At 33.8% G+C, this 20,108-nt stretch overlaps 2 protein-coding genes and 1 non-coding gene across 3 annotated transcripts; all 3 read left to right on the plus strand.

Annotated features, from left to right (window-relative positions):
• The first annotated feature begins 1,749 nt into the window (after positions 1-1,749).
• LOC130823992 (pyrophosphate--fructose 6-phosphate 1-phosphotransferase subunit beta) lies at positions 1,750-9,728 on the plus strand. The gene is made up of 16 exons (XM_057688855.1): positions 1,750-2,261; positions 3,525-3,686; positions 3,812-3,933; positions 5,314-5,367; positions 5,457-5,563; positions 5,763-5,868; positions 5,996-6,059; positions 6,149-6,237; positions 6,504-6,635; positions 6,731-6,901; positions 6,998-7,113; positions 8,194-8,305; positions 8,660-8,744; positions 9,054-9,098; positions 9,225-9,293; positions 9,414-9,728. Exons 1-16 carry the CDS (start codon positions 2,072-2,074, stop codon positions 9,488-9,490), a joined length of 1,701 nt encoding a protein of 566 aa, XP_057544838.1. The 5' UTR covers positions 1,750-2,071; the 3' UTR covers positions 9,491-9,728.
• Positions 9,729-10,490: 762 nt separating this feature from the next.
• TRNAK-CUU (transfer RNA lysine (anticodon CUU)) lies at positions 10,491-10,565 on the plus strand. Its single transcript has one exon. It is a non-coding gene; the product is annotated as a tRNA-Lys (tRNA).
• A 2,184-nt stretch (positions 10,566-12,749) lies between these two features.
• Positions 12,750-18,898, plus strand: LOC130823937 (plant UBX domain-containing protein 4-like). The gene is made up of 4 exons (XM_057688769.1): positions 12,750-13,112; positions 15,689-15,971; positions 16,077-16,172; positions 18,150-18,898. The coding sequence occupies exons 1-4, from the start codon at positions 12,952-12,954 to the stop codon at positions 18,534-18,536; spliced, it is 927 nt and encodes a 308-aa protein (XP_057544752.1). The 5' UTR covers positions 12,750-12,951; the 3' UTR covers positions 18,537-18,898.
• Positions 18,899-20,108: the final 1,210 nt, after the last annotated feature.

Genomic DNA, 20,108 nt, shown 5'->3' on the forward strand with positions numbered 1-20,108 from the left:
CACCGTTATATCCTGCTCTCTAAGGTCTTGTTTGGATGGAGGGAAATAGAATGAAAAGATACCTTTGTTTGAATAGCAAAAAGAAAGAGAGCGGATTAGGTGGAGGGAGAAAAGAATTGAAAAAAATGAAATTCTTTTCTTTTCCCTCCTATTCCTTCCGATATAAAGAATGGAGTATTTCCCTTTCTTCTTCTCCCCTTCCTTTCCCTTTCCTTTTATTTCTTTTTTCTTCTAATTCATTATCCAAATATAATATAATAGTATAAACCCTACTCTTAAATGACAAATCCCATCTACTAAGATATCCCTATATCCCTCAAATTTTACATACTTTTCATTTTAATTTATCTACTATTAAATTAATCTTTTTTTTATTTTTTTATTCTGACCCATACTTTTCTTTAATTTATTTTTTTATCTCATCTACATATTTTTTATATAACCCCTTCTTATTTAATTTGATGGGGCAAAGTGATTATCTCTTAGAAGTGCTAGTAGGTGGGCATGACTATTGAGCAACACCCGCTATTACTATTTGCTCATGTACTCTTGCTTACCTACCAACCTAAATACCTAATCCCTGGTCCACCTAACCTTCTAATGGCTAAGATGTGATTTTGGGATTTAAGTCAATTTTAATTAAAATCAAGTTCAACTTAGACTTGAGATTTGATGGAATTTAACTTTTAAGTTATACAATCAAGTTGATGTTAAGTCGCTTAAGTATGCCATGAGTTTTTTAGTTGATATTATGGAATCTCTCTTTATTAAGTAGATATGTGTTTTTCTCTAATTATTTTTTTTAATTCTTTTACAATAGCGATTTACAAAAATATTTTTTCTAAAGAAACAATGTAATAGAACAAGGGAAAAATGAGTTCAAATTGATCATTCAAGTCGACTTCAAGTTCATCAAGACTGACTTAACGAGTTATACGTTTATTAATATTTTTTTATTTTATCGCTATAACATAAAAAAACACAACATAATTTTTATGAGAAAAAATTTTCAAATCATAATTCTAAAACATTAACTCAAATAATAAATAGAACTATAAATGAAAAACAATAGATTATTATAACTTATAATAATTCGAAATATTAACATAAATCGAAAACTTAATATATTGGTTTAAAGACTCAATTATACTGGATTTGATCAAATATTCAGACGACATGAAAATTGATGTCTAAATAATACTTCCTCATATTCTAATTAAATGTTTTATTTGGTTTTTCACACTTGTCGATGCACTATTTTAATTTAAAATATCTTTAATTCCTTCTGGTTAAAAATTATAAAAATTTAATATTGATAAAACTTACAATGAGATGAACCATATAAAATCTCATTTAACTATTATTTAACTTATAGATTGAAAATAAAATACAAACTAAAAATATTTGTGAATAGTATAGACAAATGAAACATTTGATCAGAATATGATAAGGTATACTTCCTCTGTCCTGTTTGGTTTGATGCAAAGAAAATTTTTTGGTGTTTTTTTTAAAAAATTGGATAATGACAATAAATAAAAAGAGAGAATAAATTATGTGGATAAAATTAAAAAAGTGTTAAAATGTATAGATGAGATTAAAAGAAAGTGGTGGATGATTGATAAAAATAAAAAGGATGTAAATTAAGTAGAATGAACTAAAATGACAAATAATACAAATTAAATAAAATAAAATAAGTAATATTTATAAGAGGACATGAGACTCCGACTCCAACTTAAATTTCGACTCAAACTCAGATTCAAACTCCGACTCCCACTTTTGTCGAGTGGAAGATGATTGGAGTCATTGTCTTAGTTTAGACTCTAGTCCTAGTCCTAGTCCTAGCTAGATCCAAATAATTCAAACACCAATAGCCAATGTTGTCCCTCCTTCACTTCCGTGGGCGGAAACCTCGAAGCCGCAAATATAGCATACCTTTACCGAGGCGTCAAGCCACCAACTTTATTTCTTCCTCTTTAAAAAACATTTCAAAAAGATTTTCTCACTGAATCAACTGAAGTTAAGAACACTGAAACAGACCAATCAATCTAAGCATTCAAATCAAACCCTAACTATGGCGGCAGTAGCAGTTGCTAATGGTGACGTCTCCCCAGCAAAACCCGCTCCAATGGCTGGAAGATTCTCAAATGTCTACAGTGAGCTTCAGAGGGGTCGTATCGATCACTCTCTTCCTCTTCCTAGCGTCCTCACTGGTAACTTCAATGTCGTCGATGGTCCTAAAAGTTCTGCTGCCGGAAGCCCTGGTATCTTTCTCTTCTCTAAATAGTAACTTAGTAGGTTTACTTCTGGTGTGATGTTTTATGTTTTCAAATCTTGCTCAAAGATGTAAGGAGGATGTCGGGTGCATAGATTTGATCGTTTTTAGTTTCTCCGCTTGTTGTTAATTATTCTGTCAGATCGATGAATGTGACAACTGACAATCTGATTTGGTTGTAGTTTCGGTTATTTTGTTGATTTAAAAGTGTTTTAATTGATTTTTAACTTTTTGGTATTTTAGAAACTTGTGCTCGTTAATGAGAATTTTGAAGGATATAATTTGATCATGTTTGACTGTTTAGTGAAAACCTGAGCTGAATAATGGTGGATCCGAACTTCCGAAGTTTTCTCTTACGTCATTTTTTGGATCCGTTTTATTTGATGTTATTTTCTCAAATGTAAATAATTTCTAGCAATTTCTTTACTAGTGTTTGATCCGGTGCCATATGCACGTTATATAATAGACTAATAGTTTATTTATGATGAACTAATCTTATTTTGTGAAAAATGTATGACAAATAAGGAATTTCTTAAATTTGATCCAGTTGAAACCCAAAAGTTTGATGCTTTTCAATATGAGTTATGTAAATAAATTAGATTTATTGAATTTATCTGAATATTTTTTCATCTAATTTATACTTCCATAGAATAGTATTTCGACTCTTCTTTTTTATCCATTCGCTCCACACGCTTGCCACTGCACCTATTATGATTTATATCTTTAAATATCTGTCAAATATATGGATATTTAATATTTATGATGATTTATCAAGATACATCGAACAACAGTCTATACTCCTTTGTCCGGGTATAATTTGCTACACTGTGGTGAAGGTGAGAGCTTTTTGAATATTAAAGGGACGTTATAACATATTTAAAGAATTTTTATTTTGAAAAAAATTATATTTTGATTATCAAAGGGACATTGGAGTATATATGAAAGAATTTATAATTTCAAATCATATTAAGAAAATGTTTCTGGCGGGACAATTGTCAATGATATAGCAATATGTGTTCTAGTTAGAGTTTGTGAGTTGTGAAAAAGATATAAAAGATGAATTGAGGATTTGCCTCGGGTTGGCTTTTACTATTTTGAGATGAGATATCCTCTATACTTTACACTCGATGCATTTGAGTCTATGATTAGAACTTAGAAGGATACTGTTCATTATGACATTGTAGTAGGGGAATGTTGTAGAAGGATATTGTTCGCCGTGGAGCATGGTTGTGATTGTATTGTGGTGTTGCAGATGAGATTGCAAAGCTCTTTCCTTGCTTATTTGGTCAACCTTCATCGATTATGGTGCCAAGTGACTCTGAGGGACTGTCGTCAGATCAGAAGCTCAAAATTGGCGTTGTCTTGTCAGGAGGGCAAGCACCAGGGGGGCACAATGTCATTTGTGGGATTTTTGGTATGCAGTTTTCTTTTAAAACTTAATGTCTCTTTTTGCCTTCAGTTGAAGTTTATCTAGTGAAAGCGATTTCATTTAATTGATTGATTTGCATCTCTGTCTGTGTGTTGTCCATTTGGTGGTAGATTACTTGCAAGCTCGTACTAAGGATAGCATAGTCTATGGATTCAGAGGTGGCCCTGCTGGGATCATGAAATGCAAATATGTAGAGTTGACCTGGGACTTTGTCCACCCTTACAGAAATCAGGTGAGGCTTGTTCAGTTGTTTGCATCTATTATATGTTTACTATTGCAACAGATAAAGGGGACCCATTATTTTGTCTTCTAAGTTGTGGCTCACTTTGGTGATGTTGACTCTTGATATTTGGGTGAATATTCAAACCTTTTCCTCCTCTAAGCTAGGTGTCTTTTATGCTACAGTTATCATCTGATACTTTAAAGATAGCCTAGGCATGTATTCTGTTACATGGACTAGCATGAAATTTACTCCACGAGTTATTCCTTTTCTAGTGCATTTTGTGGGAGGAGGAACTCTAGTGACCTTGTCACACTGCTCAAGAATGCGGATCATTCAAGCAGTTGGATAGTGAAATATCTGGCATAATTTTTGTGGGCTGTCTAATGTGGGTCAATTGCAATCAAATTTAATAGACATATCACGTATTGCTATGCCTGGATATTTGCACTTGGCCTGGCTAAATGTTTCTAGTTTTTTGGCTAACATTATTCTAGATTTTTTAAAGTGATTATAATTATTTTACAAATTTAAACATTACCCAGAGGCTAGAGCCTAGAAATTGCAAGTTTGTGATGTTGTAATAGCTCGAAAGGATAAACAATTTGACTACATTTTGGGGCTTCCATCTATCCACTTCTTGAGACTAAACTGTTAAATTATCATATGATAAAGAGAACTTTTAAGTTTTTCACTGTTGGTTTATTTTCCTGTAATGTCTAATGAGGACAATAGGACCCTTTTGTTCTGCTTATGTTTAGAATTCCTTGTACATTGGATTTAGGAGGTTCTTTAGGGACTTGGCATCATACCAACAAGTGATTAACTGACAATCACCACTCACTTTTCCGACCTTTGTGGTGTGTGGGAAGTCCAAATGCGTGCATCCTTAGATCATATATGATGATAGTATTGGAAAGATGTTTCTCAGAAGACACAAAGACATTTTGGTAAAAAATAATATTATGGGGTCTTTTGTTACTTGATTTTGTTTTATTCTTTCTAGCTAGGAGCTTTCTAGGTCTTCTGCTGGGTATTTGTTTAATCGTGAAATGGTGAAAGAAACTGTAGTTCTTTGACTGTGTGTGAAGAAGTGGTGAAAGCTGCACGAAATGTTGCCAAGTACAAACATATGCTACATATCTGTTGTATAAGTGTTATGTATCATCTTTATCACATTTGAAATCAACTGAACTACTGAAAGTTGCTTCTCTATTTACTGGTGAATCATTGTTCTTTTTTCTGAATCATTTTCTTTAAAATCTGATTTCTGGGGTTAACGATGAGGATACCCATTGCATGATATGCATGCTCCACCTCAAATGATGTGATGTGTCACTTCAGAATTTTAACCAGGGCAAAATTTAATTCATTTGTAATTATTTTGTTTAGGGTGGGTTTGACATGATTTGTAGTGGTAGAGACAAGATTGAAACTCCAGAACAGGCAAGTTTCTTGTTCTTTTGCATATCTTTCTTTACTCTTGTTAGCTAGCTATATCACTTTGAGTATTGATCAAGTGTCTCTGATTTCAGTTTAAACAAGCAGAAGAGACGGCATTGAAACTAGATTTGGACGGGCTTGTTGTTATTGGTGGAGATGACTCAAATACTAATGCTTGTCTTCTTGCTGAAAACTTCAGGTAGAGAAAGAAAATGTTGTCTCAAAACATTCTAATCATCCATTGTGTTGGATCAATTTATTGCAGACATAACCAAGAAAGCCCCATTTCTTGTTGACACTCAACAGTTAGATCAAATGTGTTCTCTTTATAAAATCTCAGGGTTTTAATTGCAATATACATGTATCCTTTTAAAAAATTCTTATGTTTTATTGATTAGGAATAAAAACTTGAAGACGCGTGTCATTGGTTGCCCGAAGACAATTGACGGTGATTTGAAATGCAAAGAAGTGCCAACTAGTTTTGGATTTGATACAGCTTGCAAGGTGAGGTTAAGAGGTGGCAATAACTTTGGTTGCTTATTATTTTATGACTTATTTAGCAAATTTACTTATTAGAAACACCATATAATTCTTTCCAGTCACTTGTTTACAGAGTTAATTCTTCATGCAGATATATGCAGAAATGATTGGAAATGTTATGATAGATGCTCGTTCAACTGGAAAGTACTATCACTGTAAGTACAAGGATACAAATTTAGGTCTTTTCCTTGTGATGTATTGCAGGAGTAAGTGTAACTTATATGTTTATTGTTTGTATTTTTAGTTGTAAGGCTCATGGGTCGTGCAGCCTCACACATCACCTTGGAGTGTGCTCTACAGACTCATCCGAACATTAGTCTTATTGGAGAAGAGGTAACTTGCTAGTTGTTGACTTTTAAAAGTTTGTTAATCCAAGTGCTTAATTGGTGAATCAGATCATCTGTGTTAATGTCAAGTTTTGTTTTGCTAAGCTCATATATGTACTTTCAATTCAAATTTTTATTTTCAATTAATGTTTTATCAAATAAGAAAGATCATTAAGTTCCAGCTTTGAGTTATGCAAGACTTGATGACCCCCCAGCTGAATATATGTGTTCATGTTAAATTTTTAAAAGCGCTAATACTATATCTTAATGTAGGTTTATGCCAAGAAACAAACCTTGAAAAATGTGACAGACTATATGGTAGACATTATCTGCAGAAGAGCTGAACTTGGCTACAATTATGGTGTCATACTGATTCCTGAAGGCTTGATTGATTTTATCCCTGAGGTACAGTTCTGGTGTGTCTATAACTGTTGGTCTTCTTGTCCGGTTATTGTAAGTCACATGTAATAAATTACAATGTTTGATCTTGTTAATTTCAGGTTCAGAAACTTATTTCTGAGCTAAATGAGATACTGGCCCATGAGGTTGTTGATGAAGCTGGTCAATGGAAGAAAAAACTGACAGCTCAGTCTTTGGATCTGTTTGAATTTCTACCACAAGCCATTCAGGAGCAACTGATGCTTGAGAGAGATCCACATGGAAATGTCCAGGTGAGTGCACAGTTCCATTACTCTTGATGTTATAGCTGATAGCTAGAATATATGTGCTGTGACTTATCATGCATATATTGTTTGCTTTTGTTTTAGGTTGCTAAAATTGAGACAGAAAAGATGCTTATCCAAATGGTTGAGACAGAGCTCGAGAAGAGGAAGCAGCAAGGCATGTACAAAGGTGATTTCAGAGGACAGTCTCACTTTTTTGGGTAAGTACATCATACAATCCTTGAACTAGTTATCACTTAGCAGTTCTTATTTAGTTTACTTCACTTTGTCTAAAGTCAAGGGTAGATGACTATAATATGCTACCTCATAATAAGAAACCCCCATTTATGTCAGCTGTTGGGTTTGCATAAGTTTCTTGTTCATTTGAGTTCTTTTGTCTATTGTTTTGGGATAAAGAATAGTATTGAAATGCCAACTATGTATATAGTACTATATACACCAAGCCTGCACAAATGTTGTGTATTCTTCCTACTATAATAGAGTGATAGATTTTAGTTGACAGAATGAATTCCAACACACAAGAGTTGCTGCCCTCCTACTTCCATTTTCTATTTTGCTTTACCTGCTTGCAAACTTTGTATATAGTGGGTCTCTTGAAGTAGCATCCATTACAAGAACAACACACATGACTTAACATTTTGTTACTCAAATGCCATTATTGCTCTTGCCTAGGCAAGGTTATGAGGTCGGATGTATGCAACCTTACCCTTGTAATAAATATATTTGTTTCTAATACTCTTGATTGCAAACTGCTTCATATATATATAAGAAACGCACATGATTAGTGAATTTTACTGTAGTGCATCATATTCTGAAACCAAAGAACTCTTATATAACAAGGGGAAGGGCTGGTGTTTGCAGCTTTTGCAAAGTGACTGTAACGGCAAGTAATATAACTTGTGGTCATGGTTGATGTCGCTTCTTGTCTTAGATTCAAGAAGTGCACCTCAGAAGAGTTATGGTGAGGTATTTCTGAGGCACATAGGTGACGCAGGGTGAGGTGGATGTAGGCTTGGGTATTTAAAATTTAAATTATGTCTCTGTGTCTCTTATGCTGGGAGCACGACGTATGCCTTAAGTGTGCCACTATCTCTGTGACTTGTGCCAGTTATAATGTTACCTTGATAGCCTTATAAGTGGAAATTTTATTATCAGTAAAGGATAAATTGAAACACGTTTAGCGCTTCTAGTAGCATAAATTTGTTGAAGGGTAAGGGTGTAACATCCGTATCAGCTTGTACATCATTTACAGTTGCTTACTAATTTAATTTTCTTTGTAGATATGAGGGAAGGTGTGGTTTGCCCACCAATTTTGATTCATCATATTGTTATGCTTTGGGATATGCAGCTGGCGCTCTGCTTCATGCTGGAAAAACTGGACTGATATCATCAGTATGTTTCGTAATTTTAATATATTTTATGTAAATGAATTTTCTTAACATTTCCTCTGCTTTACTTTTTGGTAGAACCCCCTTGTGGGGTTGGGGGGAGCTTATATTGGTTATGTGTAGTATATACAAACACAGCCATATTGTTGGGATCAATGCTTTGACATTGTTGTGTGTACTATGTATTATTTGCAGCCTCAGTGCCACCCCATTTAGCCCCCTCATTCTCAAAGTAACCTTCAGATTAAGGATTTGGTCCCCGAATCTTGTGGCCCTTCAAATTTACTAAATAAATACATCACTTTTTTTTAGCTGTGCATGCTCATATGATTACGACTTATTGTTCTTTGCCTTGCAGGTGGGAAATCTCGCTGCACCTGTTGAGGAATGGACTGTTGGTGGAACAGCATTGACATCTCTAATGGATGTGGAGAGGAGACATGGTACTTTGTTTTTTTCATTCACATTATTTAAAGATTAGTTGTATATACTTTAAGAAGCGTTAACCACCATCTCATTGTCGTTGTGAATTTCTTACGGGGACAAAGAAAACTGTCTTGTTGACACCCTTGGGCACCGCTCTTGGTAACAAATGTGTGTCTTCCTCATATTGGAATTGAACAGCGGCATGTCGGCACATCTTACTTATATTTTCAAAACTAATGTTTTAGGTTATTTTGCAAGAATGCTTTATTAAGCATCTTGTGTTTGATGTTATGTTTCCCGATATTGATTTTTTCTTCTACTTGCAGGGAAGTTCAAGCCCGTGATCAAAAAGGCTATGGTGGAACTGGATGGTATTTGTTATTGTTTTTATTTAATTAAATATGTATTTCTCAGATGTTTTCTGAGCCTTGGAAGACTTTAGTTTGGGATTACTCATTAACCTATATGTGAACTAAACAAATTCTTTCCTTTTGCAGGTGCACCATTTATGAAGTTTGCTTCCTTACGAGATGACTGGGCGATCAATAACCGGTACATTAGTCCTGGTAAGTTTGGACTTCGGAGATTTTTCATAGCTGCCTCCGACTATGATATTATACTAGTGACCATGACTTTTTATCTTTAGTCATGCTATTTTCTTCATTCTAATTGTTTTCCGTCTCTAGGTCCCATTCAATTCGTTGGTCCTACATCAAATGCCGTGAATCATACGCTTCTGCTGGAGCTCGGGGCTCAAGTCTAGAGAGGTTTTTGGTCTTAGTCATTTAGGATATCGGCTCTAGAGAAGGCACATACTATGTGTGGGTCTGCGCGTTTTGCTCGTTTACCTGTTGCTTCCGAAAATTTCTCAATGTGTTTTCATGGTTAGGCTTTCGGATGATATTTGTATGGTTCTGTTTTTGTGGTCATTATCATTAATAACTAGAATTTGAATAATTAAATTAATGTTTTCGTTTATAATGGAAATTTATCATACTGTATTTCTGAGTCAATATTGGCAATTTTGTCCTAATGGTAGTCTAGAGGTGTTCTTTCGGATTCAGCATTTCGAATCAGTTTAAAATTGGATGTTGTGTCCATATTTTATAAATTTTTCGGTTCATTTGAAGTCGTGTAAATGTCATATCATTGGATGTTTTTAATCACATGTAGGAGTTAGTCCACATAAATTAGCAAAAGTAATTTGTGCTTGAGATGCTTATAGTCTATGGGTGTGTCCAATGTGAGTATATTCTTTTCTATTCTTCCAACTAATTTTTTTTTTTACTATTTTGGGGTAATGATCACATTTTGGTTTGTCAAGTAAGAATTGAATTAAGAAAAAAAAAATGATATTTTGTTATTAGTATCTGAGTTGCATAGAGGGTTTATATAACCAAAGAGATGCAAATGAAGGGTTCATAACTTTAATTGCATATTATAATGCAAATACCAAAAGACTTTGCAAATGAAACCTATGTAACTTTACTTACATAATAAATACCACAAGACTTTGCGAATAAATGACTAAATATTTGACAAAATTCACTTTGTTTCAACAAAAACTATTTATTTTATTACGGTTGTTGAGACTTTAAACCTAACTTTATTTCAAGCCTTAAATTCCTAATTCAAATAAAACGCTATAATTCATTAAGAGAGATACTTGTAGTTATATAGGAACTAATTGATTACGCAAGCATCTTAAATTGCCGTACACCTCCAACATTATATATTGTATGTGAGTGTAATATGTCAAATAAGCCCGTCTAGCTCAGTTGGTAGAGCGTAAGGCTCTTAACCTTATGGTCTTGGGTTTTCGAGTCTCATGGTGGGCGATTTTTTTTATTTATATGGTAATTTTTTATGATGTGTTGAAGCTTAAAATTTGCATAAAAGAAGTAATATATTTGATTATATCATCATCATCATATCTAATGTATCTTACCCATAAAAATCTATGATCTGAGTTTGGAGAGGGAAGGAAAGTAGCAACTCATACCATTAAGAAAATCGCAAACAAAGAGTCCCTGTACTCAAGAAAAAACAAAAAAAGTTCCTACAATATATTTAATAGTATAGTGAAATATTAATATAAATAATATTATTTAACTCAAAATGATACTACAAACACATGAATGTGTACAAATAAATAAATCTTCGTAATTATTTATATGACTTTGGCTATCATTGTTTTTTTCATCTATATAGATATAAATAACCTACTTTGACTAAGTAGTAGTTATATCAATTGTAGTCATATTCACAAATGTTTGATAGTGTAGTTTTTTCCTTAAAATTGACTAATTGAAATATAAAAAATTTGTGTCACTTAAATTACAAAAGAATTGAATTCATATATATTTCATTCATGTAAATAAAATACATTATGAAAGGAAATGTACTTGGACCCTCAAATGTCAATTAGGCAAGAGAAGAGATAAAAGATAATAAGAGAAACAAAGCATGAATAAGAAACAATAAAAAGATTGAAGCTTTGATTAATAAAGCTCACCTACAACCCCTAAATAGTGTGTTAAACACCCCCTCGATCAAATGAGATTATATTTCACTAACTAATCAACATTCCATTAATTTAATATCATTTACAATGCTTGATCACACACTATTAAACTTAAAGTTTGTAACTTTAATAGTGTTCACTCATCTAACACAGGAAGAACCCTCTAGGTTATCCAATCCCTTATTTCCTTTGTATTAGACTTCTCTCATATTCATTCTAATATAGGATCATTATGTACACAAAAACTTGACGAGACGGTTTTATTATGAGACCGTTAATTTGGGCCGGCCCAATTTGCGCGTGTAACAACATTTCAATTTTCTAGGTATTTATCAATTTTAACCTTAAAGGTATCAATTTTGAAAATTGATACCTTTAAGGTCAAAATTAATACCTTTAAGATCAAAATTTAAAATGCCCAAAAAATGAAAAAAATGTCTAGGTTGTTATGAGGCCGACCCAAATTAATGGTCTCATTATGAGGCCATCTTGTCTAAGACCAATTGCATTATGTATCCTCTATTATAGTAGAATATACTCTAGCACAAAAGCCCATACTTGCCCACCAAATAGCTACTTTATCATCTTTACACAAATTCTTGTGAGAGACGGAGATACCGTCTCTAATTAGGCTAGTCCATTATATATTTTTTAAAATATTATAAGTAGGTATTAAGAATAATGTAAGTAGACATTTAATATATTAAAACTAAGCATTAAAAATACAGTAAGTAAGCATTAAGGATAACATAAGTAGGCATTAAGAATACGGTAAGTAGACATTAATCTTTAATGAGTTGGACTTAAGATACGTCTCTCAAAGAGACGGTCTTTCAAGAGACTAGCTGTTATTTTTAGCGTAAAACATGTAAAGTTTTTAATATAGAGTCCACATGTCTCAGATGGTTTATGGTCTATGATTTTTATTTTTATACTCTCTCCAATTTACTACTAATGTACCATTTGCTTTATACACTCTATTCAATGTACTTATTCAATCTTTAATATTTCTAATTGTGCATAATTAAAAATCATGGAAAGTTGATGTAAATAATCTTTGAATAGAGACGAATCAAACAAGATCTCACTTAAATATATTTTAACGTATAGATCAATAATAAAATACAAATCAAGTGAAAAAGATAAATTGTGTTCAAAAAGCAAATGAGACATTAGTAGTCAATTGAAAGGAATATATACATTATTGTTTCAAATCACATCAGTTCAATTTGATTTAGTTCATTAGGTTATTTTTGGACAATTTGAATCGCTCTACAAGGACAATTTGTGTACTGAAATGCCCTTCTAGTCAATAGTCATCCATTCCCTCTATTTTCTACAAATTTGATTTATTTTTCATTTTAATTTATCCCTTTAACTTTGCAATATTTTTATTTTAGATACCCCACACTTTTTAAAATTCTTATCCACACCATTTTATCTCACTTTTAATTATATCCACATATTATAATAGTATTTAACATTTTCTTAATACCTGTGATAGTTGCAATCCCTTAGGAATGGATGACAGACACATTATAGTCAAGTCAACTCTCTAACCAAAGGCCAAAGGAATAGGCGCATATCTTTGTTCTTTCTCTCCTTCGATAGTCATCTACTCCTACAAAGCATAGTATAGCCCCGTAGCCGTGATAGATATAGCACCAAAATTTCTCATCAAAAATTGAATAATCCTATTAATGGCTTCCAAGGATAAGAAAACAGTGAGATCTGCCAGCGGTGGAAGTCGTCCTACTGGTGGGTTTCGTACCCTCGCCGATTTGAATCGTCGGTCAAGCCCTGATTCTGATAGCGACTCTGATAATGCTCCTCAGGAATATTACACTGGTGGCGAGAAAAGGTTCTTTTTTCATTATTTTTGTTGCTTTTATTTGTGAATAATTTGATATTTTATTGTCAAACTTTGATTTGTGGTTATGATTTTTACGTACTTTGGGGTTTTAAGGATTGCCCAATTTGATTAATCTAATTTTGGGGTGAATTAGTTGTGGAAATTATAGCCCTATTGTGTGTTTTGTGATTGTTCCCATTGAATTTTGATGGTAGATCTTGATGTGTTGATGGTAGTTTTCATGAAATTCTATTGTGGACATAATTCCAGTCATATGGTATTGCACCCGGGAGTATGATTTTGCAGTGCCTGTGTTTTTGCTTATGAGTTGATAATTGTGGAAATTGTTCTTTTGATATTTTGGGATGATAATTGGGTAAATTGGCAAGATTTTTGATGTCTATGAGATTCTTTGAGGGAAATTTTAATTACTTTTTTGTTTAATGAATCAAGAAAATTCATTTAATCTCTTTTGGGTTTTTTCTAAATTCTTGCTTGTGTGCTGGCGAGAAATTTTGATGTATATGGTCATTGGCGGTGAGAAGATACCCTATTTCTTCTTGTTTCTTTGACACTTGATTATACATGTTGAGATGATTTTTCTTTTTTGGTTTTGATTTTCATATTATCACTAAGGTTGTGTACATTTGTCCCTATATTCCGTCTGGGTGGGAGCCACTCAATGTCATTAGGGTAATGAAATATTGTTGTTAGTTTTTTTATTCCTGAGATTCTCCTTATTGATTGTTTAGTTTTGACATGTTAGTATCCTGGTTGTCGTTGTCAATTATTGGAAATTTGGGATGGTGTGGGAAGTGCCAGAGTTAGGTGGATAAGCTTTTTAAGTGTAAAAACTTAAAAATACTAATCAGCTACTTCTGATTGTTAGTGAGTTGTCAAGACACAGGAAGTTTGGTGATGGAAGATACTGCAATCAAATTTATTTAGTCTGAATGGGATTGGCGCGCTGATGGTTTCTTCTTTTGAAGTTTTTTTGATAAAAAGTCGGTGTACCTATAGGTTCCCCCCTCTTTCCGTTTGATTTATTGAGCGAAATATGCAACTCATGCACCTATAGGTTCTTTAAGTTTTATGGGGAAGGGTAGCTTTCGAGATTAATGTTATGTCTCTCCTATCTCACGACATACATTTTTCCCTTCCATTTATCACATACGTACATGTTTTAGTTCCAATTATTTCTACCTCGCAGCATATGCACTTGTAGATCACAATTTTTCATGCCCTTCAAAATGGAAGTCAATTTTTTTCCTCACTCCTGTGTCTTCCTCCTTAAAAAGTCTCTTAAATTCAAATATTTCACTTTCCTTTCAATCGTCTTTGCACATGACATACCAATGTAAACAACTCTCTTTCATATTGGCTTCAGTATCTACAACTCTATGCTCCTTTCTTATCTTATTCTGTTTTTTTTCCTTAAGGGTATGTACACCCATTCATCTCAGCTAACCCTAACCTTTTACTATAAATTTTTCTTAAAGTCCACATTTTGACACTTATATTAGTGTTGGTCCCGTGGAAGTTCACTTCCATTTCCCTTTTATCTTAGCGGGGCACTAACTACTAAGAATATTCAAGTCACAACTCTCACCAGCCTACCGCACTTAATCCTATGATTAAGATTGTACTTGAAACACTTGCCTTGAGCAAGCCTTTTTAGTATCGAACCTTACACTTATGTTTCTATCCTCAGAGCCAGAACAACATTCCATGTACTCCTTTTTACTTTGTCTTATACATTAATATGAGTATATTGGTATAAAATTTGCTTCCAATAAATTTTTTTCTGCTAGTTTGCTACTTCTGTATTTTAAGAAATTATTGTGTTCATCTTGATATCATTGTGACAAATGTATTTAGACCGAGTAGTTATATATTAAAGCCATTAATTAAAGAAAAGGATGTTGACTTCAGGACTTTTTGTCACCAAAAAGGAGTAATTCTGCTGTTTTATGTCTTTGGTGGTAATTTTTTGGTCATTTGAGATAAGACAGTAACTCTCTTCTTGTTTCTCTGCTGACTTCCTCTCCTTGTCTCCTGCCCTGTAACTTGGTTTATCTCGTCTTAAAGAGTTTTGGGAAAGCATAGGTGATATTATTTCAAGTTGTCCTTATCCTGATAGAATTAGAATCCCTGATTCTATGCAACCCATAAAGTCAGAATTTGATCCTTGTGGTCAAATTTCCCCCTAAACTTTTAGCAATGTTTTTCCATTATAGGATTTCAAAATAGAATAAGGAAAATATCTATTTATTTCCCATTATCAGATATGGATTGGGAGGAAGAGAAGAGGATGGAATTGGAAGGACCCAAGTTATTTTCCCTTACAATCATTTAAATGCTTCCAAGGTTGAGAGATGTGGAGGGAAAAACAAGCGCCCCTTCCTTCTTCTTTCTATTTGTTTCTCTCTTCTTTCCACCATTGCTATCATACACGAGTTAGTCTTGACTGTGAAGTACTATGGCCATAAACATGCTTTTGAATAGGATGTTTGTGCGGAAAATATCTGTATTTTAAATAGAGGGCTTATGATGTTGGTTTAATGCTTGAAAGTACACGTTTGCAGTGGAATGCTGGTCCAAGACCCATCCAAGGGTAATGATGTGGATGAGATATTTAATCAAGCTAGGCAACTAGGTGTTGATGGGCCTATTGACAACATGCTCCCTTCTAGCTCAAGAAGCTTCCATGGTACTGGTAGAACCCTCGCTGGGGGTGAGGTGGTAGCTGCAGCCTCTGAGCCACCTGAGACGGTTGTCCACAACATTACTTTCTGGCGAAATGGATTCACCGTAAATGATGGTCCACTCAGAAGATTGGATGACCCTGAAAATGCATCATTTTTAGAGGTATGGTATTAGATTCAAACTGCCAATAAAATGATTCTTGAAGAGAATAATTAGGACATAATAACCGTGTTTTTAATTTTTCATTTATGTTGTGACTGAATGCAGAGTATCAAAAAATCTGAGTGCCCGAAAGAGCTTGAACCTGCAGACAGAAGGACTTCTGTACATGTAAACCTCATCAGAAGGGATACTCCATACACTGTGAGTGTTTTTTTACCGTGTTTGCTTTCACCAAGTTTCTATGACTTCAGTTTTTACTGATATTTGTGTAGTGGATGTTTGAATAATATCCTAGTCCCTCTTGCCCAAAATAATATGCCACATCTCTTCCAAAAAAGTTATTTAGATCACAATTCTAATTTACTTGCCACATGCGAAATTTAGTTAGTCACAAATTTAGACGGTCTCACCGTGAGATGCACCCTTTACATGGGTTGAATAGCCAAACTAATACAAGTTCACAAATTCTTGTGAGAGATGATCTCTTTGAAAGACCATCTCTAATTTGGTCAGCTCATTATCATCTTTTAGTTTAATTAAGCTTTAATGGGCTGGGCATGAGAGATGTCTCTCAAAGAGACGGTCTCTCAGGAGACCAGTTGTTAGCATATGGGCGTCTTGTTTTGAGGTCGTTTTACCAAGAAATGGTCTCTCACAAGAGTAGCTCTTAGTTAGTTACTTTTGAACTTTCTTATAGGGTAATTATTTTGCCAATACAATTTTTACTGTTGCCAAGGCATTTACAACAAAATATTACTACCAGTGTCTTGAAGTGGCTTGCAAGATTTAGGAGTTGAATTATACGCAACTTCACCCTTTTAATAACTTAGAGGTTGTTTCTAGTTACCTAATTGTAAACATCATGAGTTCCTTCACATTAATAAGAAGTACACCGTTAATTATTGTTCATTCATATATGTCTTGAATCTTGAAAACATCAAATATTGCCTTGGAAAATCTCTGTCATAATAACTCCTTGATGCTGTTCTAACTAAAAATTTCAAATGAACATTGGATAGCTATCATTAAGGTACATTTGTACAGGTCCTTAACTAAGAGTTTAAACGAACTTTGGGAAGCTACTTAGACATTGCTGGGACGGGGCGAAAATTTTGACTTCTTTTTCATTTTATAGCTCTATGAAAATATGGGGTTTTGAAAAATGAAATAACTAAACAAAAAAAAAACATGTAAACCTAGAATTTAAACCCGCCACCTTTACCTTTTTAAAAAAATATTCTCATCATATTAATCAACTAACTACTGTTCCTGTAACAATGAGATAAATGTTTTCGGGCCTTCTTTTTATGAGTTACTGGTCTAACCTGGCAGATGTCCAAAGCACCCACGAAAGTCAATATGAATATTTTAGTGATGAAGTAATACTCCCTATATCTCAGAGCAATTGTCGCATTCTATTTATGACAATTTCACTGCAAGTGTCTCATTTCTTTATTTAATAAGATATCTGTGATTCGCATTTGTTTGAGCCCCATAAGGTTTCTCAGCTTTAATATTTATCTACTAAATTACATATTCTTAAATTTTATGCAAATATTATTAGGACATGTTCTTTGAAATGAGGAAGTAGCATTAAGGATAAGGACCTGATTTACCTACATAGTTTGTAACAAACACTTTTGGTCATTCTCAAATTTATTTCTAATCACCATCCATGTGGGAACAGAGATGCTATATATCTGGTGTCTAAATCAATACACGATTTCTAATTAAGACAAGGATTTACTATTACAGGACTTTAAGCAGGAATTACTATCTCAATATTTGAATGCCTTTAACCACCTATATACCTTCTATGGAATTAAGGCCGGCCTTAACTGCAAATGTCCAACTTGAACATGGTTAAATGAGCTCCACTGAATTTGTATTGCTCCGAAAAAAAATGAGATAAAGAAAGAGTGATAGAAAATTCCAACTTTTGAGTTCTTTGTTTGCTTATCCTTGTGGGTATACGAGAATCAAGGTTCTTAGGAGTTTATGATTATTTTTTACTTTTGGGAAGAGATTAAGAAACATTATTTGGGTTGAATTTTTCATAAAAAATTGGACAGAGGTGGGAATTTTAAAATTGGGTTTTCCTCCAAATGCACCTATTATTCAGGAAACGATGTATATTTTAGATATTCACTTTTCTGATGTCGATTTGTCTGTATACAGGAGCCAGAGAAGCCTAAAGTTCCATTTCAAGGTGTTGGAAGAACCCTTGGTGGCAGCAGCTCTTCTGCAGCATCTGATGAAACTGCTCGTGCTCCTGCTCCTATGACCTCGGCCCCACCCCCATCTGCTGGCCTAGTTGTGGATCAGAGCCAACCATCGACACCTATTCAGCTCAGGTTGGCAGATGGGACCCGCATGGTGGCCCATTTTAACTACAATCACACCATTAACGACATCCGAACCTTCATTGATGCCTCTCGGCCAGGTGGAAGTAGAACCTACCAGCTTCAGACTGTTGGTTTTCCTCCCAAGCCGCTTAATGATCTGAATCAGACAATAGAACAAGCTGGCCTTGCTAACTCGGTAGTTATTCAGAAACTAGGCTAAAATAGAAGGGTAAATCATTTCTATGGTAACTTATGTGCATGAAGACATATCTGGCTATTTGTGCGTGTTTATGGATTTGGGCGAACTGTTGAATCATCCGTATAGCGAGGTAAGTCGAGAGTCGTTTGTGTGGGAACCAATTATATGGTCATAATGACAGTCTAGAGCCAATAGAGTATGTTTTTTATATCTTGCTATATTTTTTCTGCTAATGCTATATTTTGATTCAGTTGTAAACTATTTTCAAGTTTCCCAAATGAAGGGGACACATTCCCACACTTTATTATATATAAGTGTAGAAATTTACAATGTCATGATTAATACTTAAGTTAAATTCTACCAGATATCAGGCTTTTGTACAATGATCTCAAATGTTGCTATGAGATTAACTCGGAAATTTTACCATTTGGCTCCAGAAATTTCGCTGCCAAGTACTCGCACTTGGTGTAAGATAATTACAAGTGTCATATGCGATATGCTAGTCTCGGGTTGAAACAATTGGATCCATAGCAGTGTATCTCATGTTATGGTGATTTCCATCTTGCTCTTTAGATTCACTGTGGCTGGGTGAGAGTGTGTTTCACTTATGTAGCTTAAGGTTTATAATTCACGAAAGTCGGTATATATGTTCTTCATGAAACAGTAAATTAAAAATAAATTTTGCTATTAGTGGTGCATTAATCCTATGAGTGAGATATACTGGATATGATGATGATGATAAAGATAATGATAATGGTGATGCATCAAAATGAACTTATAGAGATGGCATTACTTACAAGAGAAAAAGAGTGTTATTTTGTTTGTTTTGGCTTATAATTTCCCAATTGAATGATCAAATGATCTACCTTATAATTCTAATGATGTACAAAGGCTTTATATATGTTTATAATATAATGGGGAAAACAGAATTGCAATAGAAATGGAGAAAATTGCGCGCCAACGAAATAGCAGAGCCGACTCGGTCGGGTCTCCTTTCAGATGCTAAGACAGTGCATTTCTCGACCTCCTTTGGATTTTTCACTTCATTTCTCACATATTCTCTTTGCTAACATATACCTTCAATGTTCCACATCACATTAAAATTGAGTTAATGGGCCACCACATTCAATAATTATTCCCATGAAATTGGAGCTATTTTTTACGAGGGGACATGATGATTGTCCATAGTAAAATTATGCACAATCTCTGAACTTGTCTAATAATTGTCAAGCTTTGGATCAATTCCTGATAATAGGAAGGTCAAGCTTTAGATCTAATCATGCTTTTATAAAATCCCAAAGTTTCATCCCCATCTCTTTTGGATCCTCAAGCTTTTGACTAGTGGAATTAGTTTAATCTCTTCATAAATTTTTGTGAGAGACGATCTCTTTCAGATACTATTTCTAATTAGGCCGGTTCATTATATATCTTTTAAAATATTATAAGTATGCATTAAGAATGATGTAAGTAGACATTTAAGATATTAAAAGTAAGCATTAAAGATACAGTAAGTTAGCATTAAGAATAATATAAGTAGGCATTAAGAAAATAGTAAGTAAACATTAAATTTTAATGGGTTGAGCTTGAGATACG

This window comes from Amaranthus tricolor, chromosome 9, assembly GCF_026212465.1.
Source record: "Amaranthus tricolor cultivar Red isolate AtriRed21 chromosome 9, ASM2621246v1, whole genome shotgun sequence".
Taxonomy (NCBI): domain Eukaryota; kingdom Viridiplantae; phylum Streptophyta; class Magnoliopsida; order Caryophyllales; family Amaranthaceae; genus Amaranthus; species Amaranthus tricolor.